This window comes from Daucus carota, chromosome 5, assembly GCF_001625215.2.
Source record: "Daucus carota subsp. sativus chromosome 5, DH1 v3.0, whole genome shotgun sequence".
In the NCBI taxonomy this organism is placed as follows: domain Eukaryota; kingdom Viridiplantae; phylum Streptophyta; class Magnoliopsida; order Apiales; family Apiaceae; genus Daucus; species Daucus carota.
Window position 1 is genome coordinate 35,318,300 of NC_030385.2, and position 15,042 is coordinate 35,333,341.

A 15,042-nucleotide genomic window follows, 5' to 3' on the forward strand; every position below is an offset into this window, starting at 1 on the left:
TTTCCCCAGAAGTAGAATATGCAACCTTCTCCGGTTGAAAGCATTCCCAGAAGAAACTTGCACTTTGATCATTACTGTTTATCAACGATGACATAATTCAAGAATTTCCGGCCCCACCTTCTATTAAAAGAGAAGAAGAAGAATGAATTCCGGCCCCACCCTGGAATATTTTCGGCTGTACCTCATTTGAAGATTTATTTAGTAAATAGCCCGCTCAGCTAATTTTAGTTCCAACATACTACTCCATCACTTTAGGCACGTTTATATTAAATTCTTTTAAATGGGTTAATTAAAAGTAGGTACCCTTTAAACACAGATCAGAATTTCTGATTAAATATGAAAAAAAAGAGTAATTATATTGGTATGGAAGGAGTATAGCGTCACATAGACTAAAAGATTGTAGTATAATAAAAACGTTTTGAACGATGACGATTTATTATTATAAATTACAAAGTTAGACCTACTCCAGCATCTTCTAACTGCACAATTGTCATGGAACATAAATCTGAATGCATAGGATAACTTTCTGCACTCTGCACACTCAACCCAATTCTATACTCATAGTCAATCTTAAGAAATTGGAAGGTACATACAATTACAATTTAATAATTAATCGCATGCACATTATTGTATCAAAAAAATACGGGGCTCGTTATTAGAGAATGGACTAAGTCCATTATAATTTATAGCCACTCTTGACTTGCATAATTATTTATAAATAAAATACTTACATTTGAAAAAATATATTAGTATTCTTAAAAAAATAAGTTAATTTTTTTTTTAAACTAAAAAAATTAGTGACTTGATAGTAGAAAGAATAAATATTAGATTTATGTCAGAATACTTAATATTATGAAGTAATATATGAATACAAACTTTATAAATTTTTATATGAAACACCATATTTTGTTACAAAGTTCTTGATATAGAAACAACTGATTTAATTAGGTGATTATGTCTACACAGTTTGTCATTATTATTGGCGTGATGTCAAATTTGAAACAAAAATTTGGAAACAATTTTTAAGTATTTTCTTTTTATTTCTTACAAAAAAAATATCTCCAAACATGCAGATTTATAACTAGTGCTACGACTTACGATTATGAAATTAAGAGGTGTATATACATATTCTATGAATTTTAATAAATTATATTTGATTTTGATTTTATGCTATATAAAATGTTGCAGAGTTGACATGAATTTTTAGAATCTAAGCACAAAATTTTATGAATTTTGATGGAATTTTAAATATTTTGAAATACACCGAACAATCTCACAAAATTCATCATTCATATTTTAATGTTTTACATAATATCAACTGAATATTATATGATAATTAAGAATAATTAAAAATTCTGATTATATGTCAAAATTCGAATTAAATATTTTCGAATTTAATATTCTAAATTAAGGTCAATGCTGAGTTAGAATTATGAGCCGGATCAAATTATTTTTAAAATTTAAAGAAATTGTAATTAATCTTGCTAATTCTCGTTTCAAAAAAATTAAATTATATATTTTGTTTATAATACATCTTATAGTAATTTTACAATACAAGATTTTATATATTATTAATAATTTTATCTGAACTCAAAATTTATTTTAATTTATAAATAACTTCCTAAATTTATTTAAGTTGCAATTTTCGTAACTCAGGCTTCCAGTGTTTTGAAGTTTGAATACACGCCCGCTTCAAACTTTAAATTTTTTCTCTCCGCCTTGCTTTCACTTTGTCTCTATTCTATTCTTCTTCTCTACTCACTTCTCTGCACACGCTTCAGGCTCTCTTCAAATAAACGCTGAGTTTTTTCACACACAAACATAAGTTTCTTGAGAACCCATGTTGTCACTCAGTGGGACCTCCATTCTTGCTTCTACTTTCACTCCCCCTGATTTTGGTACTTATATTTATCCCTTTTAGCATTTCTATTTATTTCCATGGCAATTTCACTGTTTTTGTACTTGGGTTTGGTTTTCTATGTAAAATCTGTGTGCTTTATTTGATGTTCTTGTCTCTTCTTTCCAGGACTTGAGTGATTAACGCACTAATTTCACCCCTGCTGCAATTTTTCTTCTAAAGGGGATTTTTTTTAATCTTTTTAATTGAATTTCTTGTATTAACTTACGGAGTTATTTCCAAGACACTTTGATGTTCTGGATGAAATTGTTTCTTTATGATTACTAAAATTTTAACGCGGGCTGTTTTTGTGGGATGGGGGTATATATGTTTCGATTATGTTATGCAATTGTGATGAATTAGGAAAGTTTGGTCATTGATTTCAGTTTTTAACAATGCGGCGATATTTTATATATGTTTCTGTATGGTGTAGAGTTTGTATTGACGAATCTTGTAACCTGCCTATTGTTTTCATTCATTAGCCCTTTTAGCCCCAGGATGTTGTAGAGGCATTTTCATGTTCAGGATATGACCTTGTGTTATATGATACAACAATAGAGTTGAAGTTGATGCCTCCGCTAAACTTCGTAGTTTGATAGTTCAGCAGTCTTAGATTATGTAACAAAATTTTAACTCGGTGACCTAATGGTGTGTAGGAAGTTTTTGAGTCTAGTAGTCTGCACACTGGAACGTGTATTTGAAGAGGAAATCAGATTCACAATACAGAAGTACATGCAATGGAAAAATATGAAATACTTGAGCAGATTGGCAAAGGGTCGTTCGCATCTGCTCTACTTGTGAGGCATAGACAAGAGAACAAAAAGTGAGTATGCTTTAATAATTGTTAACTGATGCTGCCAGTCTTTATCCTTCATAACATTTGAAGATGTTTTTAATTTTTACTAGTTCAACAATCAGATTCTTTTCTTTTTTTTCTTCAAAGGTATGTGCTCAAGAAAATTCGCCTTGCTCGCCAAACAGTTAGGACACGCAGATCTGCACTCCAGGAGGTCAGTATTTCAGTCTTTTGGTTTCAGTTTTCTGTTTATGTACATTGTACACACAATTCATAACTAAAACTTAGCTTGTTACGATATATGTGCTTGGTTGATGAAGTAATTTTGAATCATAATTTGGTTCTGTCTATGGAATAAAGTTACCGTCATCTGGGGTAATTGTGTATTAGTGCACCAGAATGATAGCATTTGTGCGTCATTCGCGCCATGACATATAGATTGAGTCACAGCCCTTGGTATATGTATAAAGTTAATCGGCATGGTTCAAATTTATTCTTATTGAAACACAATTTTCTATTGCTTTTTGTTCTGGGCAGATGGAACTTATTTCAAAAGTGCAACATCCATATATCGTGGAATACAAAGACTCCTGGGTGGAAAAGGTTAGACAATTTCCAAGATGATCATATTTTCAAAAAGTGGTATTTGTGAATGGGTTCTGGTAGTTTAATTGGTCTATTATATTTCTTTCATCTCTTCGCCCTCTTCATTTTGGCACAGTCCTGGGTTATAATATTAGGCCTTTGACAACTTCATTCTGTCATATGCAGAATTGCTTTGTTTGCATTGTTATAGCATACTGTGAAGGAGGAGACATGTAAGTTATGTTCAGTCACATGTTAAATAATGACGCAGCATGTTATCTGTTTCATATTTGAACTTAATTGTTACTTAGGGCGGATGCTATTAAAAGAACAAATGGTGTTTATTTCACTGAAGAGGTAATATAACATGCCTAACCTTTTTTTTTTCATGTTTGTAGTTGATATATATTTACAATGATTCAGTTGTGCATAACAAATGTTGAACAACTTTCAGAAACTCTGCAAGTGGCTTATTCAGCTTCTTATGGCACTCGATTACTTGCACAGGAATCACATCCTTCATCGTGATGTCAAGGTCACTGAAATCTCCTACCACATTGTCAAAATTCCCAAGCACGCTTATTTTATATTATTACTAATAACTAATGTGTTTCTGATACTGGTTCTTATTTGGTTCAGTGTTCAAATATTTTTCTGAAGAAAAATCAAGACATTCGCTTAGGTACATGACAAACCGGCTTATGCTTGTTGCCTGAGATGCCTCAGTAACTTCTTTTAAATAGTTTATCTACTCGTTGCCTATATTTAAATGTATTCTGAGGTGATGTTATTATTTGTAGGTGATTTTGGCCTTGCTAAGATGTTGACTTCTGATGACCTTGCATGCTCTGTGAGTATCATAGCTACATCATGTTAGATTCTTACATATTTCTTAATCTGCAGTTCTCCTTATAGTTACCATGTGTAGGTTGTGGGAACTCCTAGTTACATGTGCCCTGAACTTCTTGCTGATATACCTTATGGTTCAAAGTCAGATATCTGGTCTCTTGGTAAATACTGGGACTTCATCCAACTAACAGCGATATCATTAAGTTTTATCTCTTTCTTTTTGTGTGTATTTCATACTTAAATATGTGTGATACTTTTCACCAGGATGTTGCATGTATGAAATGGCTGCCCATAAACCTGCCTTCAAAGCTTTTGTAAGCTACTAATCACAATTTTGTAATTGTTTGCTCACTGTTGTTACTTTCTTACTGATCATCACTGCTTCTGTGGTCTTGCACTGAGATCTGAGTATTACCAAGGGGAAAGAGTTTATCATTTCATATATATACACTGATCTAGTGATTGCTACATTCCACTCTGATTTCCCTATACAATGCATCAATTGTGGACTTCAAGCCTGTTTAGCTTTAAAGTTCAAAGTTTAAACACAGTAAAATTTTGGGTTCAAAATTCAGTCCACTACTCTACTTAAGGCTGCTATATTAGATTTTTCCATTTTTACAAGATTCAGATCTTATCATATACTATAGACTGTAATTTGGGTGTCTTCTTTTAATAGGATATGCAATCTCTGATCAACAAGATAAACAAGTCTATAGTAGCTCCACTGCCGGTCATGTATTCTGGTGCATTGTAAGTTACCTCCGTCAACAAAATCTGGAGTATATTTATAGCCATTCATTAATAACTACGTTTTCTAGCTATTGTCTATATTGTTACTGATCTACCTTTCAAACTTACTTGCAGTCGAGGACTTGTCAAGAGCATGCTGAGGAAAAACCCGGAACTTAGACCAAGTGTATGTAGTATGCTTATGTTTTCTACTTTTTGCAACATATAACAAGCACGTATAATATTAAAAGATCTCATCAGGTACTATTTGTCGATTGTCAGCTTCCATAATTATAATCCAGTTTGCCCTTTTGCCAATCTATTAGGAATGTTATATTTCAGTAACTATATTGTATTAAAATGTGAGCTGTAAATTCTATTTAAGACTTTAGTTACCACAAAGTAAGGCATGTCTGCAGCTTTGTGCCTAGTTAATAGTTTGAGTTCTTGCATTGAGAAGTATTGTAAAGAGTTAGAACCTCTGATAAATATTTCATGCAGGACTTAAATATTCTACACTTGTGCTAGGAAATTTGTAAGACATGAATTGCATGTTTCCACTGTCTTTGCATTTAATTTCTGGCTTTGTTCCACAGGCTGCAGACTTGCTCAGCCTCCCATATCTCCAGCCCTATGTCTTCAACATGCATCTAAATTCAAACAGTCCTAGAAGGCATACTTTCCCCGCTCAGCAATTTGTTACCAGTTATATAAAGCAAACAAGATATGCTGAGCCTGAAGTTGTGACCATGGGTTCTGATAAACAGAAAAGGCAATCATTTGCAAATGATAGGGCTTTAAATCCTGGTGTATCTGAGTTGGAGCTGGATTCCTTGTGTTATTCTGAAGTTGCGGGTGATTCTCGAAGATTTAATAGAAAATTGTCCATTGGCAGTAGAGGTGAAGAGAACATTATGGACAAGACAGTTGGTACAAAGTCATTAAGTTCTGTCAAATCCCCAATTTTTACACCAGCAAAAGCTTCTACTACTCCAAGAAGACAGACTACTCCCAAGATATATACGACCATCAGGTCAACTACAGACCGTGATTTGGTAAGTTTACTGTAGCCTGTTATAGTTAGAAATAAGTATTCTTCTTCATAGATGGCCTGAGCCTAAATTTATCTTAAACATCAATACTGCCAAGTCAAGATTATGGCAGCTAGAAACTTATGCTTTAGTTGCTTATCAATGCAGCGCCAAAAGTGGCATACGCCATCTAGTAAACCTATGCAATCAACTCGCAGAGCATCTCTTCCATTGCCAGCAAAAAACACATTAAAAACACCTTACAAAGCCAGCACCGGACTCCTACATGATGTAGCATCTCCTGATGTGTCAGTCAATGCTCCAAGAATGGCCAAGATGACAGAATTCCCGTTGGACTCCTCTAAAGACCTTTCCTTCCCCGTTCCAAAAACTTCATCAACATCAGCTCAGTGTTCTACATCACCAAGCTGTGACAATAATTCAATCACAAAGGACAAATGCACAGTCCATGTTCTTGACAAAAGTCGCAGAACAGTCACTAGATCATACATACCAAGTGTTGACTTTACAGCTCTGAGAACAAGAAGTGAGTGCTCGGAGAACAAACCAACAACTTTCATCTCAAGCCAGCCATCTTCAGAATCAGGTTCCCAGCAACACAGGTTCGACACTTCGTCGTACCAGCAACGAGCAGAGGCCCTTGAAGGGCTGCTCGAGTTCAGTGCAAAGCTCATGCAGCAGAATCGGTTTCAAGAGCTGTCTGTGCTGTTAAAGCCATTTGGGCCTGAGAAGGTTTCTCCTAGAGAAACTGCTATATGGTTGACAAAGAGCTTCAAGGAGACTGTTGTGTAGCAACAAATCTCTAAAACCATCTCATAATTAACGGTTGTACAATTTATAATTTACAATTTACTAGTTTATCATCCTCAAGCATGTTAGTTGTTAAGTGAAGATTTATGTTGAGGATTGGTATCTCACCTCTCCTTTAAGAATGATAGCAGAGGAGACTAGGTGCATATATGTGTTACTAGTCTCAACTTAATGTATGTTTCTTTTAAATCGTTGCCCATTCTTAATTTCTTAGGATGCATGCATTTGCCTTCAATACTTGTCAAGATTTTCTTCTAATTGTTGAGATTTTCTAGTGAAATGAAACCCATTCTTTCGATATTGATTTCGCTAAACTGGTTAACATAAGATTTCTTGTCACAAAAAAACAAATGATAATAATTCATGACTTATTTTTCAGCACCTAAACTCAAGTACATTCAAATACAAAAATGAAATCATTGAAGAATATGATGGGCAAAAACATGTGCGGTGAACGTGGATCGAACACGTGACCTTCAGATCTTCAGTCTGACGCTCTCCCAACTGAGCTATCCCCGCTTGATGACTTCAAGAAGTCGAAATGATTAATCACCCACAGTGCGAAATAGACTAATATAATGACTGAGACATGAATTCATTATGAATTCATTGGTTTATAATCTTCTGTAACTGAGATAAATAAGGTAATAATCTGGAAATTATAATCTCTCCGGACAAAATGATAGGTGAATAAATTGTTTTATTTGTAATGTTCAGTTTCTATCAACCATAACCAAAAAGAAAAATAGTAAGTTGATTTTCCTTTTAATGTTCTTAATAGAGCGGGTACATATTTATCTATAAATACCTAACAGATGTTGTATTGGAGGTTTGCAAGAACATGCTAGCATGGCCTGGAAGGCACTTGTTGGAGATTATGAGATGTGGACTCAAGGTGTCTCAAGGCTTCTTTCGATTGCATCCCAAGCGAAAATTAAAATGGATGCAGGAGTTGATCTAAAAAGCTGTTCTGAAGACTTGAACCACTAAGCAGTATGCAAGTGTCTATAAACTTTGTTAATCTGAGGTCTGCTTGTTTCACGAACTCTTTTAGAATTTAATAAATTACTTGGGGTGTTTTTTCCTAATTCGACGAACTCTAGTGCATTTTACCTTGGACAAGACTTCAAACTCAATGAGCATTCATATTTGAACTAGTGAGAGGATCTCAGGGGAGAGATCGAATTGTTGGCAAAATACAGATCTGTTTCTAAAATGCTCGTAACAACTAAAGACTTTGCCGCTTCAAGACTGGGCCATGATTGATTTGTAATGTTTCATGGGCTTCACAAACTACAGATTTGTAAACAAAAAAGGACCCAACATCTAAAAGTTTAAAATCCATAACCAATTCTCCAGCATACTAGAGCCGTATGTGAAAAAAAAATTAGTGAGGCCCATAAATAATTCTTCTTGCTTTTTGGTGTATAAAAAGTTCAGTCAAATTTTTGTAATCTAAGTTCGGCTGTCATCTTCTTCTTTATAGATAACATAGCCAAACCATCGAACCTCTCTTGTGACATAGTTGATCAAAGATAAAAAAAAAAAATTCCAACTTCAACTTGAAAACAGAATTTGAAATACATAACATTATTCTAGTAAAATTTCGTCGAATAACTTTATTTCAGAAATCTGGATTGAAATTTAATGAACCAAAATAATTAGATGGTGGCTCCTTTCTAACCCATGTACAGCCCAAATGAAGCTGTACATCCTCCACAGTACTTTATTATTTGAAATGGAGTCTGGACATTCGTTCTGAAAGCTGGGGGAAACAATGTGGCCGTTTGGTCAAATTTAAAAAAAGTGATTTTGTGCTTAAAGTAAAGAAGTTGATTAAAAGTGAGAAGTAATAAGTTAATAAAATATTTGAAAAATAAGGAAAAGCTCTGAGAGAAAAACTAGCATTCTCAACTTTTTAAAATTGAATCTACTTATTTACATAAACGAGTAAAAAAAGTAGAAGTAAGAAGCTAACTCCTGCTTCTTCAGTTACAAACAGGCCAAATAAGTGTAAGAAGATCAAGGTGTAGTTTGGCTATGTCTTGTCAATGGGAATCTCGCGATGGGATAATCCTTTTAGCTTGGTACATAGCTTTCCCTCAGCGTATTTAAAATATATTAAATAAAAATCCTAGTAAGCTTTCCGATTTAGATACAACCCAATTCGGAAAGTTGCATGTCTACTCAAGAATCCATTAATATGATGGACAATAAGATACCACACTTACTGGATAGCAAATTAAACAGGATTATACTCTTCATCATTGTCATATTCATAACTCAAAAGTAATTAACTGGCATTTATTCTTCTGACAGAATTATAAAGTGTTAAGATAAATTAATTAAATTATAACCATTCATTTTCATTTCTTTAAATAAAATACAAAATCTTTAGATAAACTTAAAAATGTATATTTCTATATTCCAAAAACGTAAGAAAAAAGGTTAAAAAGGTTAAATCAACAACGCTTATATTCTGTGCGAATATATAACGCTAAGAAGAATAATTTTCTATGAATTCCCGACAAGATTATTCATAGCAACTGTAAAGAACACAATAAAGAGAATACAAAATGTAATTGAGAGGCAGAAATATTGGCACATATGGAAGTATACAAGCCACGAAGTGGTGTAAACCCTAGCTCCTCTTGTTATTCCTTTGTACGGAATGCGCGTTGTGAGTTGTGACCAGTGACATTTCATGTTTGCATCTTTACAAATTCTAGCAGAGCAAGTCTCGACAAACATAAAGCCTCGTTGCAAATTGCATGCAAAGTAGCCGAACATATTTTTACGACCGTTCTACTTTCTATGTGAAAAGTGCAGGACCAGAAAAAAGTTAAATGTCAAGTGTTCTACGTGTTCACAGTTACTATGAACAAAAAAAGTGTTCCGCATAATTTTTTACATATATGTATAAAAATCGAGTACTAAATTCTGAATTATGTTACGGTTATTAATTCAAATTTCATATTTGATAGAATATGTATTAATTTTCCTTTTTTTAACAATTCTATGTGTCATGTGGAACAACTTTCACACACCAACTAATTCGGAGAACTGCTATCACACTCATACTCACCAAGCATGACGCACACTCGTACTCACCAAGCATGACAGTCCTCTGACTTCTGTTTGGGATGGTAAACATATCTCTTCTCTTTGCACCATAATGAGTATATATCATTTGTTTTTCAAATCGAAACAACTTTCGACATCTGTCAAATTACTTCTAGGAGACATTTCAAGATATCTTCCTGTAATACATACTACATGTCGAATAATCTAAATAAACAGGTATAAGTGCAGGATAGGAATGGCCATAAAAGCAAAACCATAGGCACCGCTGGTCGCATTGCCGTGGGGCACAGGTTTGGACCAGAACAAACAACTGGTACAAAGAAACAAAAGTGCCTGGATCAAGCCAATGAGTACACGACGTGTCCTCTTAGCCAATAGGCCACGTGGTTGAACCTCATTTGTGATGCTGATATATTAGCTTTCTTTCATCCATTCTTATTTGTGGGAAAGAAAAGAAAAGGATGGAGAGGAATTATTATTCACATATTCTTTTTTTCTTTTCTTGTATTGTCCATCAAATTATCCAATCAATGTAGCATTAATGGAAAGATGAGATCTTTCCTTACCCAGATGAGATGAGAATGATAAAGTTTAATAAAGCTAGCACACTCTTGTTGGGCTCGAATATTTCTTCTCTCTTTGATCCCACACCTTCCTTTTCCTTTCTAGAATTTATATAAAAAAATATTCTCTAAAATTGTGATATTTTTTTAACTTAATTAATATCACCAAAACTTGCATGTTTATGAGTTCTGACCCTTAAATACCATGAAAGAATATATATTAGCTTCATACTGTTTTCCTCACACAGCTACTAGCCTACTACCCAATATATTTAAGACAAAAAGGTTTTCGAACATTTTTATATCAAAAACCTTTTAATAAATGATCGTCAGTTTAGTATGTAAATAGTGTCTAATTGATTTCATAATCATATACTTTCGTAATCATACACGGGACGCGACACGCATTTTAAAACTATTATAAATTTATAATTTTATAACTTACTTTTTTAAAAAGAATTAATATAAATTTAAATATAATTTTTTTATTTAGAAAAGAAACTCTTGAAAATAAATTATTAAACTATATTTTATAAGGAGATTAAAGTGCGTGCTGAATAGTGAACGTATACAATTAAATGGAACAGAGAGTATACTTGTTCGTTTCATAATAATATAAATTTTCAACAAATTTAAAAAATTCATAGAAAATGAATTATTTCATAATACCAAAATCAAATAACTCTTATAATAGAAAAGCACATGTATGCAAATTATTAAAATAAAGGACAGAAAAGCTTTGGTGTAACCCGTTGGCAAATGTGTACAAAAATATTTGGATATATAACAAATTGTCAATTAAGGACTTTTAATGAACTTCATTTTCAACTAAAAAAACCGTGAATTTGTTACACATATATATATATACATATACATATATATATATATATATATATATATATATATATATATATATATATATATATATATATATACACACACAGGTAGCACTCCATAACATACCCTCTTATATAGATTACGTAGCACACCATTATAAATATATACATAATATATATATTATTATTTTTTTTATGAAATATAATTGCAAATTTTGATTATTAAACCGAAAACGAAGTTATACAATTTTTTTATTCCAAAGATCATCTAAAATTACACAATATCTCAACATGATTCTATAACAGAATAATACTCATCCAGAATTATTTTGTTGTAGAATCAGTTTCGAAAATATATTTTTTTAAATCAAATTTTAAGTGTTAAATTACTTAAAATAGATTTATTTTATAGTATTCTATATTGGAATCACGTTTTATATGTATTCTCTAACAGAATTTATAATAAATTGATGATTTAAGTGGCGCACTATGCAACTCCATATAGGGAGTCCCTCTCTGGAATGTTGACATATATATATATATATATATATATATATATATATATATATATATATATATATATATAAAACCTTATCATCAAAAAATCAACAATACAAACATTTGAAGTTTATTTTTACTTAATTAAAAAAACAGTAGTCAACATATTCCAAGAAGGAAAAAGAAGAGTCCAAACACAAATGCAACTCACTGCAAGGACCATTATTGCGCCTTTTATGTTTTATACTCCCTCCGTCCCCTTTTACAGGCCCATTTTGATTTTTGACCAATCAAATTGATTTTATTTTGACTGAACTTTACATGTATCAGATAATTGAGAAAAATAATAAAAATTATATCGATAAAAAGTATATTTAGTGTATTTTAATATGCAACTTTCAGATTTTAAAAATAATGAGTAGATAATTTGTAATGTTTAGTCAAAAATTGGTCAATTTGACTTCTCGAAATGCAAAATAGACATGTAAAATGAGACGGGGGGAGTACTTATTTATTGTTCTTCCTTGTTCTTTTCATTTTTGTTTTGGTGGATGGACTATGGCAATTTTGAGTTATGTCACATCCTCATTACCTTTGGAGTAGTTGGCCATAAACTTTTATTCTACTAGATATATATGACATATGAAAGAATAAGTATACCGGTGGAAGTTGTGTTTTTCATTGGTAACAAATTTTAGGTAGCAATAAATAATCTAAGGAAATTTTATTATACCGATATTTCTTTGAGTAGAAGATTTTTTTCCAGATATTAAAATGGTAGGAGTATTACAGAAAACATTTCAAATTAAATAGAAAAATAGAAATGTGGGTAAAATGTGGATAAACCAAATACTACTACAAAATGCAGAAAGTCTTGACCAATTAGGAATAGTAACGTCAAATGATGCAGATGAACTTGTGAAGATAAAAAAGCAGTTTGTACATGTGAGCTGACATGCATGATGCATCACAGCTAGGCTAGCCAGCAATATCATCGTTTCTGGGGAATTGTATAGATACTTTCTGTTCATAATCAGTTTTCGTATACTCGTATATAATAAGTCTGTCATGGACTCAAGTACTTTGGGGGTATACCCCTGTGTTAGTGTACACCCCTAAATGCCTAAATATATGGACATTTGACTTCTTTTGATGATGGTTTAACAATTAAGGTAGCAAAGTTGGGAATCATAACCAAAGCCTCTGCATTAGTCATGACTAATTAGTGATTAAGAGCATCTCCAAGAGCCTCCTTGTTGGCTCCTAAATATAATATAAAAAATGTGGCTCTTAGTAATTTAGGACAAAGTTAAGAGTGTAAACTCCAACAATACTCTCTACATCTCTTCTCTATTTCATATTTTATTTATATATTGGGCTCCACTATAACAAAAGAGAGGAAAAGATGGAGGTGAATTGGAGGGAAGGATTTTTTTATTGTGAAAAAATAAGTTAGGAGTCATGTGATGGCTCTTAACTTTGAAGAGAGGAGAAAGAAACAAGAGGCTCTTAGTGATTTAAGAGCCACTTAAGAGCAACTCCAAGGGGCTCTCTAAACAAGCTCCTAAGTCTAAATTTTAGGAGCAAATCAAATTTTAGTGCTCCAATGGGCTCCTAGATGCTCTTAAAAAATTTAAGAGCTTACTCTCTCTCCTTTCTTTTAAAGAGTATCTAGTAGCTCCTAACCCAATATTATATTAATTTCCCTTCAATCTTCTCTCTCTTTTAGTTAACTTTTTCCTCTCATTTATATAAAATAAATATAAAATATGAATAAGGAGCAAGTATAAAGAGTACCATTGGAGTTCTCATGCTTTTTAGTGTATTAACTTACTAGGAGCCACATTTTATATTATTGTTTAAGGAATGATTTAGGAGCACCGTTGGAGATGCTCTAAGAGTATCTTGGAGCTAACATTTTTCCTCTCCCTCCTCAAATCTCAAGTTAGGAGCCTAAATGAAGAGTCTCTTGGAGATGCTCTAATGATGGTTTGTTTTTTTTGGCGTGTTTTATAAGGAGTTTAATTTATTGTTTTTCATGTATTTTTACAGGTCCTTAATCAATTAATAAGATTGAAATTTTTGAATTTTTTTATAAATAAAATTTTAAAATATATTTTTATTCAGAATACAAATTTAAAATTATTAATTTTAATTATTGAGACGATGCTCATACATATAAGGAAAAAAAGTAAAACATCTTATAGAATATTAAATATACGAGCTAGATAGAGTATATATATCGAGAAATACTGTAGTTTTTGAATCCGACTTGTGTCAAGTTTTAAAAGCAAGAAGACAACAAAGAAAGGGACTTCCAGATGGTCTAAAAACAAAGTTATGGATTTAGTTTAAAAAGAACTGGGTATATAATACGCAGTACAGTATAACTCTTGAACGCTGCATGAAAGTATTATACTATTATCCACCGAACCGTGTTTCTGGATAAAATAATATAATATTATTACTAGCTTTACTGCTAGTGTGTACATATTGTTGTGAAAGATAATGTAATGTCAGTATTGGTAAATGGTGATGCTGCAGAGCAGAGAAACACTGTCCAAATATGGCACACTCTTAAAGCACGTACCTGAATATACGTACATAGATAGTATTATCCATACGAGATACTGACAAATTTCTGTACACTTTGGTACAATCCAGAAGAAAACGAGCCAATTATAGGAACAAGAAGTTTTCGGTTACGGTGAATTACCAAAATTAACATTACTTTATCATTCCTCTTATTTTTCATAAATGACCCTCAGTTAAAATTGTATTAAATAATATCAATAAATAAAAAATACAGAGACACGTAATAATATTCTTAATTCCAACCATACATTTCTTTTATATAAAATTTAAGAAATATTATAATAATAAAATTTGTCAAACCTTTATAGACATGCAAACAGACTTAACAATATCTATTGTCAGCAAATCACCTAAGCAATATCTTATACTCTTTTCGTCCCAATTTATTTGTCTTGTTTGACTTTTTATGGTTAAATTGCTCAAACTTTGACTAGAATTTACATTTACATATATAAAATAATTTTAAAAATTATGAAAAATATATTACTAGAATCAATATCTATTCTACTTTAAAATGTTTCTTTTCAACTTTCAAGATCATGTAAGAATAATTATTAATTACCAATCAAAGTTTGGTCAATTTGACAACAAAAAGTTAAACAAGACAAATAAATTAGGACAGAGGGAGTATCTTATAGCATTTTAACAAACAACATTGTGGAGATAGATCTAACCTGTTACTCTTTTCCTCAAAACTTCAGACATTGTCACACTTTCACCTTATTGCGGTGAATTTTTGAAATAC

At 32.0% G+C, this 15,042-nt stretch overlaps 1 protein-coding gene and 1 non-coding gene across 2 annotated transcripts; one reads left to right on the forward strand and one right to left on the reverse strand.

Annotated features, from left to right (window-relative positions):
• Window positions 1–1,738: 1,738 nt before the first annotated feature.
• LOC108220775 (serine/threonine-protein kinase Nek4) lies at window positions 1,739–6,910 on the forward strand. The gene is made up of 15 exons (XM_017394632.2): window positions 1,739–1,898; window positions 2,554–2,720; window positions 2,841–2,907; window positions 3,231–3,296; window positions 3,465–3,511; window positions 3,590–3,635; window positions 3,733–3,813; window positions 3,918–3,960; window positions 4,079–4,128; window positions 4,207–4,288; window positions 4,392–4,441; window positions 4,807–4,880; window positions 4,995–5,046; window positions 5,456–5,914; window positions 6,059–6,910. The coding sequence occupies exons 2-15, from the start codon at window positions 2,635–2,637 to the stop codon at window positions 6,701–6,703; spliced, it is 1,848 nt and encodes a 615-aa protein (XP_017250121.1). The 5' UTR covers window positions 1,739–1,898; window positions 2,554–2,634; the 3' UTR covers window positions 6,704–6,910.
• Window positions 6,911–7,167: 257 nt separating this feature from the next.
• Window positions 7,168–7,240, reverse strand: TRNAF-GAA (transfer RNA phenylalanine (anticodon GAA)). The gene has a single exon. It is a non-coding gene; the product is annotated as a tRNA-Phe (tRNA).
• Between the last annotated feature and the right edge of the window lie 7,802 nt (window positions 7,241–15,042).

Coding starts and splice junctions, on each gene's coding strand:
- LOC108220775 (XM_017394632.2), top strand. CDS start 2,635: ATGGAAAAATATGAAATACTTGAGCAGATTGGCAAAGGGTCGTTCGCA. Junction 2,721..2,840: donor CATAGACAAGAGAACAAAAA/GTGAGTATGCTT, acceptor TTTTCTTCAAAG/GTATGTGCTCAAGAAAATTC. Junction 3,814..3,917: donor TCCTTCATCGTGATGTCAAG/GTCACTGAAATC, acceptor TATTTGGTTCAG/TGTTCAAATATTTTTCTGAA.